General features: G+C 37.6%; 1 protein-coding gene across 1 annotated transcript in view; it reads left to right on the top strand.

Moving 5' to 3' along the window:
- Positions 1 to 1,358: 1,358 nt before the first annotated feature.
- CHD1 (chromodomain helicase DNA binding protein 1) overlaps positions 1,359 to 12,749 on the top strand; it is a gene marked incomplete at its 5' end in the record, with an annotated part of 36,569 nt that continues 25,178 nt past the window's right edge. The window contains 11 exons of the mRNA XM_010152649.1: positions 1,359 to 1,563; positions 1,820 to 1,858; positions 2,543 to 2,647; positions 3,988 to 4,055; positions 6,978 to 7,127; positions 7,548 to 7,834; positions 9,357 to 9,582; positions 10,285 to 10,385; positions 10,643 to 10,821; positions 11,863 to 11,990; positions 12,493 to 12,709. Of these exons, the coding sequence (XP_010150951.1) occupies positions 1,359 to 1,563; positions 1,820 to 1,858; positions 2,543 to 2,647; positions 3,988 to 4,055; positions 6,978 to 7,127; positions 7,548 to 7,834; positions 9,357 to 9,582; positions 10,285 to 10,385; positions 10,643 to 10,821; positions 11,863 to 11,990; positions 12,493 to 12,709 (1,705 nt within the window). The remainder of the gene's footprint in view (positions 1,564 to 1,819; positions 1,859 to 2,542; positions 2,648 to 3,987; positions 4,056 to 6,977; positions 7,128 to 7,547; positions 7,835 to 9,356; positions 9,583 to 10,284; positions 10,386 to 10,642; positions 10,822 to 11,862; positions 11,991 to 12,492; positions 12,710 to 12,749) is intronic.

Below are 12,749 nucleotides of genomic sequence, written 5' to 3'. Positions count from 1 at the left end.
GCCTGGAGTAAGCCTTGGACAGATATACGAAGTTTGGGAGCAGCCTTGTTGCTTCCCAGTTTTCCTCTCAGCAAGCGCAAGGAAACCCAGCAGCAGTGTTGCTCTGTATCTCCCCCTTCGGAACAAGGAAGCTTCACCATGGTCTGTCTTTCGAAGCTGACAGTTGCAGGTGGCTGATTGAGGTGCAGTTGGCAGGGGTCTGTTTAGGAATAGCTTAATTTCTTCTTTACTGGTACAGTTGTGTTGGTGTTAGCTAAAGTGGAAAGAGGAATGATTTTGCTTTGCTTTGTGGTTTTAAAATGTCAGTTTATTCTAGGGCAGAGGATGATCAATCTGCCCTCTCCCCCCCGACCCCATCCTTTTCAGCAGACCATCAGCCAGGTCAGTTGTGCTGGGACATATCGGCTAGGTTTTGATACAAGCTTTTGGTTTTATCATTTTCAATTCTGTTTTCATGTTTACTCCGTTTTATAAGTGTTGGCAGTCGATGTGTACATAATTTGAAATTATTGTACTCTGTGGTGGTGTGATTCTGATATTTTTTCTCGTGATACCTTTGAAATGAGGAATCTTACTGAGGTTTTACTTGGCTACTTTGTGAGGTTGTTACAGAGAACCAAATATTTCTAAGCTTTGAGTGGTCATAAAATAAATATCTGTAATTGTGCTTTCTAAGTCTGTTAAGTCTGGTGTGAAATGAATAAGCAGGTGCAGTAATCTGGCAGCTAAAGTATATGTCAAGGAAACCACATTGGCACAAGCCATACCGTCAGTGGCGAATTATGAGTTGTCTGCACGGGAAGTTTTGCTGATGTTACTGTAACAGAAAAACACTTTCTGCACAGTGTGTTTTAAGAGACATATCTGCTTCTAATTTTTTTTTTTTTAAGGAATACTGCTGATCTATAAAAATTGAAAACTATCTTTTATATTTTAGTTGGAGAGGTCTTTGTGGAGTAGACTTAACTGTTAAGAGATGTGTATGTATATATGGGGTTTGATGGAGCTAAACAAGGATTTTCGAGTGGGTGGGAGTGGAAAGTTTGAGTCGGTAAGAAAAATTTCTACCACTTTTATTTTCCTTGCTTGACTTCTCCACATTAATGTGAATGTTCTTGATTTATCTAGCCTTCTTTAGGCATCACAAAGAGTATATGATTACACTGTGAATTCTCATTTCTTGTTTATTTTTGACTTTATTAATAAATTTCAACTTAATCAACTGCATCCATTCGTATGCTACACATTTGTCTGGTCTAACTTAACAATTGATTTATAGGTGAAGCTAAGGCAACTTTTTTTTTTTTAGTTCTCTTAATTTGGCAATTATGTAATATCCTACTAATTTCTCATTGCAGCCACTCAGATGACGATTCTGGGTCAGCATCGGGTTCTGGGTCTGATTCAAGCTCTGGAAGCAGTAGTGATGGAAGCAGCAGCCAGTCAGGCAGCAGTGACTCTGACTCTGGTTCAGAATCAGGCACTCAGTCAGAATCAGAGTCTGACACATCTAGAGAGAAGAAACAAATTCAAGCTAAACCGCCAAAAGTTGATGGATCAGAGGTAAACAAAATGTATAAATTAACTCTTTGTGGGGGAAAAAATATTTTTAAAGTTCATTCTATGTAGTTAGTTTCAAGGGCAGTTTTCATTAAAAAATAATTAAGATTTTAAATTGCTTGGATTAGTGAATGCATGTGCTAGCTGTCTTAAATATTGGGCTAAGTTTCTCGTGGATAAGTACTTGAATTAATGCTTTTAAAGTTCTCACATATGCAAGTATTTTGAGTTAAATGCTTACCTAAAATTCATCATGCAGAAGCATGCGCTAATTTACTGGAACTTAGGGGATACAAAGGCACACATAATGCTATTTCTGAAAGTCTGTTTTTTAGCATTATTTCTCTAATGCTTAGTTTCCGCGTATCAGTAAATAATTCTATAAAATGTTTCAAGCTTACATACGGCTGGCTTTCTTTATCAGTAAGCTATCTAAATTCAGGAAAAAATGGTGTTTAGAAAGTTCTTAAATCCAGTGGACTGAAATTGCACTGTCCTGTGTTATATGGACTGAATTGGTGAGGTAGTCCGTATTATGAAAGGTGGTCATAATCATACATTAGTCACCAAAAGAGTTGAAGACTGTTAAGGATTCTTCGTTATGTGTTTGTTCATGTACTTCACTATTACTGTATGAAACAAAAACATAACCAGCTAAGTTCTCTGAAAGGACTTAGCTGGGTCATTTTAAAAATTCACTTTTTTTTATGTTTTAACTTAACAGTACCTACACAACTATTTTTAAATGTGCTGTAGAAAATTCTTCTGGAAATTATTGTGTAACATTTTGTACTGGACAAATCTTGCAACTTTAAAAAGCTCTCCAATCTTATCAGTGCATGCAGTATTTTGTAGTGATTTTTTTTAACTGATAAAATAAAGATCTTAATAGTGGTGCTACTCAGGAGAAGTAAATATATGGTACACCGGACAGAGACTTGAAGTATGTTTAACTGACTCTTCCATCTCCATTCATCTTCAGTTTTGGAAGTCTAGTCCAAGTATACTTGCTGTACAGAGATCAGCAGTGCTCAAGAAGCAGCAGCAGCAACAAAAGACAGCCTCATCAGACAGTGATTCAGAAGAGGTGAATACGATCATTTAGATTTTTAAATGTAAATGTGCTCGTCTTGTTTTCTCATATGTTAGAATAAATTACATAGGGCCACATTGTATTGTTAGTGTGTGTAAAAAGTCTGGTTTTATTCTAAGAAAATAAATAAAAGTAACATTCAAATAACTGACATTTTTATAAACAAAACTAAAAATAAACAGTTGCTTATAATACACAGTTAATATATAGTTACTTGTTTACAAAGCGAGTTGTGCCAAAATTATAGCAGCTTTGGTAATTTCAGGTAGATATTCTGTGATGTGTGGATAAAATTTTCAAGCCACACAGTACTGAGTAGTATTTGTGGCTTCTTGAGTTTTGTAAAGACAGTTGAAAAACACTCCTTCAATGTTTTCAGCTTGTTTCTGTAGAGTAGCCGCTGTGGTTTTCAAAAATTCCATATGGAGTAGAAAACTACAGTTTTTGCAAATTTTGTAACAAGTAGTACAAAAGAATTCTTGTATTTTAAGACTGACACCTGTGTTCTGGATATTTAAAAACCTATGTCATAGGCTAAAGAAATGTTGACTTGTGCAGTAGGAACAGGTTTTAAGGATACTAGTGACTATGAAATAGAATTTATTTATAAAGTAGACTTCTTCATTACAAAAACTGCAGTGTAGTCACACTCACTTGGTTGCATTTCTGATTTTGTCTGGTTTAGCAGCTCATTATTAAAACTCAGACACAGATCTTTCATTAAAACATTAATTTACACCTATTGTTGAAACATGAGATTACAGCTGTTGCTAAATACTCTTTCTGAAAGATATTTTCAGGATAAAACTTAATCTAAATTAATCCCAATGAGATGGGTTTTAGGAAAATCTAAATTAAACATGGTTCTTGTTTTTTCTTCGACCCTAGAGAAAGAAGAGATGTGCTATTCTCAAAATGTTCTTGAACTGTTTTTTAAATGTAAAAGAATATGGAAGGTGAGAAAGCTTCTGAGGGTAGGGGATTTCAATAGGATCTTGATAGAAGCATCATCATGGTTAACTTGGGGCATGTTAAAACATGACTCTTTCTATGTAGGCACAATGATTATTTATTGAGACAGGATTTTTTGTGATGTTTTCTAGAGCTGTGCTGGCATAGTATTTTCATAGATGGATTAAAAAAAAAAAGAAGGGCCGTCCTTATCTCATTCTGCATTAACAGCTGCACTGCAGGCGTTTGAAGAGCGTAAAAGCGTTAAAGCTTGAATAATATGCTCCCAGTTTGAAAGTGGGAGCTGATTTATCATTTTAGTGTTAGAAGTACTTCATTTCTTTTCTGATAATGAATTGTTTGGGTTTTTTGTTCACCTGTAGGACTCATCAAGTAGTGAAGATTCTGCAGATGACTCATCCGGTGAAACCAAGAAGAAAAAACATAAAGAGTAAGATATTTTCTTAAGTAAATCACTTTTTTTTTTGTCATCGTGACATATGATCGTAATTCATACTTCGTTTCTCCACACTTGAAATGCTTGAGTTCCCTTTTTTAATTCATCTTGATCTTGCATTTCCAAATTTGATAAATGTTTTGGAGTCCTTAAACTCTCAGAGGAACGTCTGTATCATATTAATATCTGAGCAAAAGAGTCTGCAGTATTGTTCAAACACATTCGTCACTGCTTTGATTTTTAAAGTACTTTGTTGAAGCTTATTTTTGAGCTAAAATCACTCCCTTAAAATTCTGGCAGAAGTAGGATACTACTTAGATGGGTTGTCTGACAACAAATTGAAGTTAATTAATGTTAGTTAGTTAATGCCAAATTATTTTTACTGTGGGTTTGGGAGTGTGTTTTTTGGAGGGGGGGGGTGGCGGGGGTGGCAGAGAGAGGACTGTTCCTCAGACATGTTGAAAAGTTCTAATAATTCTGATAGTAATTTAATGACTAGCAAAGTATTTTAACTGAAAACAAGCTCCTTCTAAATAGTAGACAAAAAAGTTTGCAAAAAGGATTTGGTACTGTGTTACACATTGTTACTGTGGCAGTGGGAGGCAGTGACCTGTGTTTTTCTTGAATGGTGTGTAGAAATTGAACTGCTCTATCATTCCTCTTCTCCCAGTTCATGAATCACCTCAGTGTTCAGGGCTGCCAGTATAGTATCTTAAAGAAACGGTCGTTGAAAAATGTGCTGGTTTAGTCAGGAAAGAGTTAATTTTCTTCACAGTGGCTGGTAGGAAGCTATGTTTTGGGGTTTACCCTAAGGAAAGAACTGATAAGGTGTCTTTTTTAGCTGGTGCTGGGGAGTGCTTGCACCAAAGTCAAGGTCTTTCTCCACTTCTGATAGTGCAGCTGTGTTCCCAACTTTATCACAACAAGCAGTTTGGGGACACACGCAGTTCAGACAGCCAACCCAAACTGACAGAGCGGGTATTTCATTCTTGGTACCTGCTCAGTACCTGAGTGGGGAGTGGGCCAGGGGGCTGTAGCTTGTTCGGTGGTTAGATAGTTAGGCAGTGCGCCGGTTGGCTCTCTTGGACTCTGGTGCAGTTGCTCTCTCGGGCTTGATGGGACTCTGCTGCAGTTGCTCTTGGGCTCTGGCTCTCGGGCTTTATGGCTTTGACTCTCAGTACTCATGACCTGGCTGTGTATTCATCGGCAGGTGGTGAGCAATTATATAATTTCTCTTACTTACCATTGTTTTCATTACATATTATTGGTATTACTGTTAGTATTATTAGTATTGTTAATATTATTACTATCACTATTTTATTCATTTATATTCAATTATTAAATTGTTCTTATCGCAATCCACAAGTTTTTTTTTTGTCTTTTCCTGTGATCCTCCTCCTCCACTGGAGGAGAGGGGAGGGTGAGCAAGTAGCCCTCTAATACTTGGTTAAACCACCACAAGACAAAAAAAGAAAAAAATAAAAACCCCAAACAATAAAGGCACAGAAAAAGGGTGCTAACTATGCAAAATGGTACTTTCCTAGCAATGAGCTTTTAGTCGCGGTCTTTTGTTATTTAAGAATTTGGTTGCATCTAGTAACATGCTCCATTACAGGAAAGATATTTAAGTTTAGGAACCCTTAATCAAATCAGTTCATATATCCAGTGCTTGAATTTTTGTCCTGTGGCTCTTCTGAACAAGTGTGTCTGCAATTGCGATCTGGCATGCAAGTCGGAGATTTCTCAGTATATAACTTGGTAAATGATCAAGCACTAGAGGATGGTGCCTTACATCTGTTTTTCATGTCATGGAAAATACAGGTCACGGTTTTATGTTATTTTTTTTTAATTTACTGTTTGAAGAAAAAGTATTTTTATAAGACATTCTGTACCATTGGCCATGTGCCATCTGTACAATAGACACATATATGTATTTGTCTTGGATGGCTGGAACAATGGGAATATAATTTCCACCAGGACCCAGTGTCCTGGAAGACAGGAGAGAAGAAGAAGGGAATCAAAGCACTGATTCCTAGACTTACTGATGGGAAATTTGAGGAAGGGATTTATCAGTAGTACTCCAGCTTCGAGGAACATTACTACTGCTCTAGCACTGTGTTCAAGTAGACCTAACCCTGGTGTTAGTATAAAGATCTAGCAATGTTTCAATAATGTATACCGAATTTTTTTCTTCCTTGCCTTTTCATGCAGTTACTAAGATTAAATTTGCCTGTATAAAGTCAGAGTTTGAAGCTGTTCATCAGTGGGCACATCTTTGCTGTTGCAAAATAGAAGATCTCAGTTAAGCAGGAACAAGTGTCAGCTGTCTTACAGTATCTTGCCTGGTTGTGAAACACTGGTTTAGGAGTTCAAGAGGGAGTTTTGGGAGACAATGCCACTCAATTCAAGTTCTTCTGAGCATTTCTCAAAATCGCCTCTCTCATTTTTTGATTCCTGTGCCAAAGTTGTTGATTCTTGTTTACATCGGCCATGGGGACCATAGGCCATAGTGTGGGATTCTCCAGAATATAACAGGACAGGGCTTTATGATTTGACCATGTGTAAGTTCTGATAAATATGTTATGTATCTTTCCAGTTAGACTTAAGTGCTTTGGATTTTTAATGTCATGTTAACTCATTTCTTTGTGCTGAAATTCATGTAGAAATCCAGATTTTTGGTTTAGTTTGGATTTTAAATCTACCTCTTGATAACAGAAAATTTGGTCCAACTCCCTGAAAGTCACTGGCTATTCATTGAATTCTCATCAGCTGAAGTAACTATTACAAGGGTTTTATTTCTATGAAGAATGTTCAAATTACAGCAGACAGCCTGTGGATTGAAGCCTAACTGGGGGGCGGGGGGGGAACCCAAACCACCACAATGTAAGTTACTCTTTTGTCTTTCAATATGTGCAGTGAAGACTGGCAGATGTCGGGATCAGGGTCTGTATCTGGAACTGGTTCTGATTCTGAATCAGAGGAAGACAGGGAGAAAAGCAGTTGTGAAGAGAGTGAATCTGACTATGAGCCAAAAAACAAGGTCAAAAGCCGGAAACCTCCAAGCAGGTAAGAAGTCATGCTTTTGGATATTAGGCCAGGCTGGATGTGGCTTTGAGCAACCTGGTCTAGTGGAAGGTGTCCCTGCCCATGGCAGGGAGGTTGGAACTAGATGATCTTTAAGGTCCCTTCCAACCCAAACCATTCTATGATTCTATGCTACTGTTTCTAGTAACCAATTGAGTTACTACTGTACGTGCAAATGAAAATATGAACGTTGATGTTTTTAAAAAAATATGGGTTTTTTTTAAAGCTACATAAGATGTTAATATACTAATACTTTCTTAAGAATACCTTTTCCTGTGTGCTGTAAAAGAAAGTGAAGTATCTGAGCATTCATGAAATGTGTGCGTTCAGAAAGAAATACAGAAGATTTATAGTTGTCCCTTTCGAAACATCTTTGTTGTGTCTTACCTTATTGTCTTCAAGAATTAAGCCAAAAAGTGGGAAAAAGAGTGCAGTACTGAAAAAGAGGCAACTTGATTCATTGGAGGATGAAGAGGAAGAGGATGATGATGACGATGATGATGATGATTATGATAAGAGAGGATCTCGTCGACAGGCAACAGTGAACATTAGTTACAAGGAAGCTGAAGAAACCAAAACAGATTCTGATGATTTGCTGGAAGTCTGTGGAGAAGATGTCCCACAAACTGAAGAAGATGAATTTGAAACTATAGAGAAGTTCATGGATAGCAGAGTTGGCCGAAAAGGAGGTATTTCTTTTTCCTGTTGGTGTTCTTCAGATTGTAGAGCGCATTGTCGTGCAACTTCAGCTGATATTCTTAGTTGTAGGTCACCTCTGAGGTTTATGAACAGTAACAATTTTAAAGTTACCAAAAAGTCATCTTGTTTTGCCTTTCATGCTCATAAGGATGTTCCTCTTTAAAGTCCCTGTCTAAATGTTGCAAGGTAAAATGCAGAAGAATTGCAAACCTAAGTAGGAAATAAAAATGAAGTGGAAGATGTCTCCATATAGCATAAACTCATACTGTAATGCTGCGCCACAGTTTGTACAGCTTGGTGATACTTGATCAGTATAAATTATATACATTGGAGTGGAGAAAGTGGACCAGATGGGAGAGGTGACTAGTAACCGGAACCCTGAAAGATGGTGTTGGTAATGCTGGGCCACTGAGCCTATGATTTCAGTTACTGCTGTAGAAATTGTCTCAATACAGTGCAGTCTGTAGAATGACTACAAAATGCACCTAGAATTTCAGTGGTGCACTTGCATTTGAACTCTTAAAAGTATTTTGTTAATAGTGGTAGGCATGTCATATTTCCAGCAATAATGGGATGCAGTATTGAGCAGTAAAGCTTATGTGTCTGAGTCTGCAAATTAGGATTCTAACTATAAAAACAAACACAAAAAAAACCCCATACCCTGGGCCACTTGAACTTAAGAGCTACTTTTCTCCATTAGTTACAAGTAATCCCTAAATTGGTTTCTGACCCATCTCTGAACTTGCACTCTTCTTCCTCTCGATTTTCTTCTGCCATCCTGTCCCAAATTCTAACATATCCTGTCCCAGTGGTAATGTTACTGCTGTGGGCAAATTCTTTGCAACTGAGCTTCTTCTATTCTTCCTGCGCAGATGATGTGGCTGCTTGTGCTGTCTTTTGCTATTGCCACTCTTTGTTGCTGTATCTGACCCCTCCAGCTTGCTGTGATCATTTCCTCACTTGGCTGTCCTCACAGAAATGAGTCTGTGTCCTGCTGCTAGTAATGCTTCAGCAGTGATACAGACTGTACTTAATTAAAATTTTGCCAGGTAAGATAATAAAGGCAGAAAAAACAGTAAAACATGTTTAAGAAGAAATAAATTTATAATATCCATAGCAGTAGGTCACTGATGTGTCAGGGCTGAGCAAGCATAACGTCAGATGTCTTGTATGCTCAGAGATGAGAGTAGTACAACAGAGAAGATGACAAGCAGCACTAATGGAGTGTTCCCTGGTGATCACTTTAAAAACTAGAAATGCAAAGAAAATTCTCATGAGAAAAGATGCTGTAAGTTAGGTGCAGAAGTTCTGTGTTGCTTTTTTGATTCTCTGTTGTATATGTTAACATATTTACATCATACTTGTTCAAATAAGACTAACGGCATGAGAGCTGTAGATACTAGTCAAGTATATGATCATCTGAAAGTATCAGTAATTGCTTTCCACACTCTATTTCTTACTGGTTAACTTAATGACAGTTAATTAAGGCTTTTGATGTGGTTTCTTTCTCAGCCACGGGTGCTGCAACCACCATCTATGCAGTTGAGGCAGATGGTGACCCAAATGCTGGGTTTGAAAAGTCAAAGGAGCCAGGAGAAATACAGTATCTTATTAAATGGAAAGGTTGGTCACACATCCATAACACTTGGGAAACTGAGGAAACACTGAAGCAACAAAATGTTAAAGGAATGAAGAAACTGGACAACTATAAGAAAAAGGATCAGGAAACAAAACGATGGTGAATATTTTTATGTAGACTTCCACGATACTTATTTTGTAACATTGTGCATGTTCTATTGTGTTTCTGAGACCTGTTACCTCTTTTTGAGGGTGTAATTTCAAGCCTCTTTAACATAGTCCTGTAAAATAATCTTCTGAACCTCATTTTAGTATGTGTGTGTTATAAATGGAGTTTAACAAGAAGGGCAGTGTTTATGTACTTTTTACTAATTTGGTCATTATACTTTGGTCAGAGTTCTTTAGGAAACGCTGCAGAGACTAAGGTTTTCTTGGTGCATTAGTCATTTCATATTACTTTGAAGAATTCAGTTTTCTTGGCTCAAAACTGAGGTCCAAGACTGAGAACAAACACCTAAGGAAATATGTAATAGTTTTATTAGTATAGAGTGAGCCACCCTGAGTTCTGTTACATGAAAATACCCTGTAGAGTACACTACTTACTGTTGAGAATAGGTATTCTGAAATAGCTGTATGTCTAGTACTACCTGTAACTGTAGTAGTTGTGTCTCCTGATAAGCGTTCTCGGTCATTAATGATGAGGCATCTAGACCGGATGCAGCAATAGGAATTTCGAAGTTGTCCTTTCAAAGAAGCTCTCTAACATTTCCATGATGCCTATATTCTGAGCTTGAGTTTCCACATTTTCTTAGTTTCAGAGCTATACAGTGTATTAAGTGTTACAAATTAATTTCTATTACAGGCTGAAAAATGCTTCTCCAGAAGATGTGGAATATTACAACTGCCAGCAGGAGCTTACAGATGATCTTCATAAACAATATCAGATAGTGGAAAGAATAATTGGTATGTTACAAGCTTGCGGACAGAAAACAGGGTTGAGAATTGTGTATGTTCACTGGTTATATGTTGCATTTGTAGTTAAGAAATTTAGAATATGAGTATCAGTAACTTTTTAACCCAAACCAATACTTCAGGTAAAGAGAAAGGTTGTCATCGTCTGTTCTGTGAGGCTAGGTTATGTTTCTTACTACTTAAAGTAAGTGTTTTCATAAGATAGGAAGGTAAAATGCTGATCAGATCTCTCTGGTGCATTTCTGCAGCGCATTCAAATCAGAAATCAGCAGCTGGTTATCCAGACTACTATTGTAAATGGCAGGGTCTGCCTTACTCAGAATGTAGCTGGGAAGACGGTGCTCTCATTGCCAAAAAGTTTCAGGCACGCATTGATGAGTACTTCAGCAGAAATCAATCCAAGACCACTCCCTTTAAGGATTGCAAGGTGAGCATGCAATTTGCAATGGATTCATAATCAGTTATGTTTGATCTGGCTGGGATGGAGTTAATTTTCTCCATACCAACCTGTATGGCCCGTGTTTTAGATGTGTGACTTAAAGAGCGTTGATAACACGTTAGTGTTTTGGCTGTTGCTGAGCAGTGCTTGCACGATGTCAAGACCTTTTTCTCTGTTTCTTGCTGTGCCTTCCCTCCCAAGAGTAAGCTGGGCATGGGAGGGGCTGGGGCCACTACAGCTGACCCCAGCTGACCAAATTGATACTCTGTGTCATTTAATGTCATGCTGAGCAGTAAAACTTGGTGGGCTGAGCAAGGTGTTTGCAGGTGGCTGTTGCTTGGAGAGTTGCTTGTCATCAGTCCTGCTGGTAAGTTAATGAGTGACTCCCTTTCTGACACTGGGTTTGGGTGTGGTTTTTTTGTTGTGGGGTTTTTGGTTTGGTTGGTTGTTTTTTATTCCTTTATTTTGATCCACAAGTTTTTCTCACTTTCACCCTTTCAGTTTTCTCCCCTGTCCCACTGTGGTGGGGAGCGAGTAAGCAGTTGGGTGGCAACTTAGCTGCCATCCAGGTTCAAGCTACCACATCGGGTGTGATAGTAAAAATGTGAAAATCTGTGAATGTGGAGATAAGATACATATTTTGAAGTATTTTTTGAAGGGTGGTCAGAATAGTAGTAATAATATATAGCAATATATACGGAAATTACGGCTACTAACAGTAGCTTTTCATAGATACTAGTCCCCTGTGTTTTTACAGTTGTTCATAAAACGGTCTTGTTTAGTATAGTAGTTTATTTTAAAAGGAAATGGAGTGAGTTAATGCCACTCCTGTTGTGAAATTTGGATGAGCAGTCAAACTAATTTCAACTTGCAAATTGCTTGATGTTTTCATATGGCCTAGTTTTTGTCAATGGATGAAGACTAGACTTGGTGAACCAGTAGGATCCCTATTGCTATTTTTTTTCTGTAGGAAGACATTTTGGTAACTTCAGTCAATAGTAGGACTGATGATCAATTTGCTTTTGACAGGTTCTGAAACAAAGGCCAAGGTTTGTCGCACTGAAGAAGCAACCGTCTTACACTGGAGGACATGAAAGTTTAGAGTTAAGAGATTATCAGTTAAATGGATTGAATTGGCTTGCTCACTCATGGTGCAAGTAAGTGTCGTCTGAAATGACTTTCTGTTTGTCAATTGTAAGCATTTGTAAAACTTAAAAATTGGAGGTTGAGGGTTTTGCACAGTAAGGTCGAAGTAGAGATTTGAGGGAAGTGGTTTTGCTCTTAAGTAGTACTAAAACTCATCATTCTGTGGCTGTTCGCACAAAAACAGCTAAGCTATATTGTTTCTTTGATTTTTAATTTTATATGGGGATAAGTTATATTTCTAAAAACCAAACAAACCGAAAACATTGAAACTACAAACTCCAAACATTAGTGTTACACTTTTAAAATTAGACTCATGAGGAATATTTGCAAGCTTTTTGTTAATTTTGTTAATTCAGTTATTCAGGGAAAGGGCATTGGAAATAAACTTCTTCAAGATGTATAGTTGCAAAATCTTGAAAACTTGTATAGGTGGGTTTTGTGCTCAAAAGATAGTAATTTTTTCTTGTCCAATCCCTGCCCCAATCTACATTCCCCCTGTATTTTTTTTTTTAGAGGGAATAGCTGTATTCTTGCGGATGAAATGGGTCTGGGTAAAACAATACAAACAATTTCTTTTCTGAACTACCTGTTTCACGAGCATCAGTTGTATGGGCCTTTCTTACTGGTCGTGCCACTTTCGACTTTGACATCTTGGCAAAGAGAGATTCAAACTTGGGCTCCTCAGATGAACGCTGTGGTTTACCTAGGAGATATAACCAGCAGAAATATGGTGAGTATTTCTCTTCCTCACTGGAAAGCCTTGTACGTAA

Source organism: Eurypyga helias, unplaced genomic scaffold, assembly GCF_000690775.1.
Source record: "Eurypyga helias isolate BGI_N326 unplaced genomic scaffold, ASM69077v1 scaffold11085, whole genome shotgun sequence".
Taxonomy (NCBI): domain Eukaryota; kingdom Metazoa; phylum Chordata; class Aves; order Eurypygiformes; family Eurypygidae; genus Eurypyga; species Eurypyga helias.
This window is presented reverse-complemented; position numbering and strand designations above follow the sequence as displayed.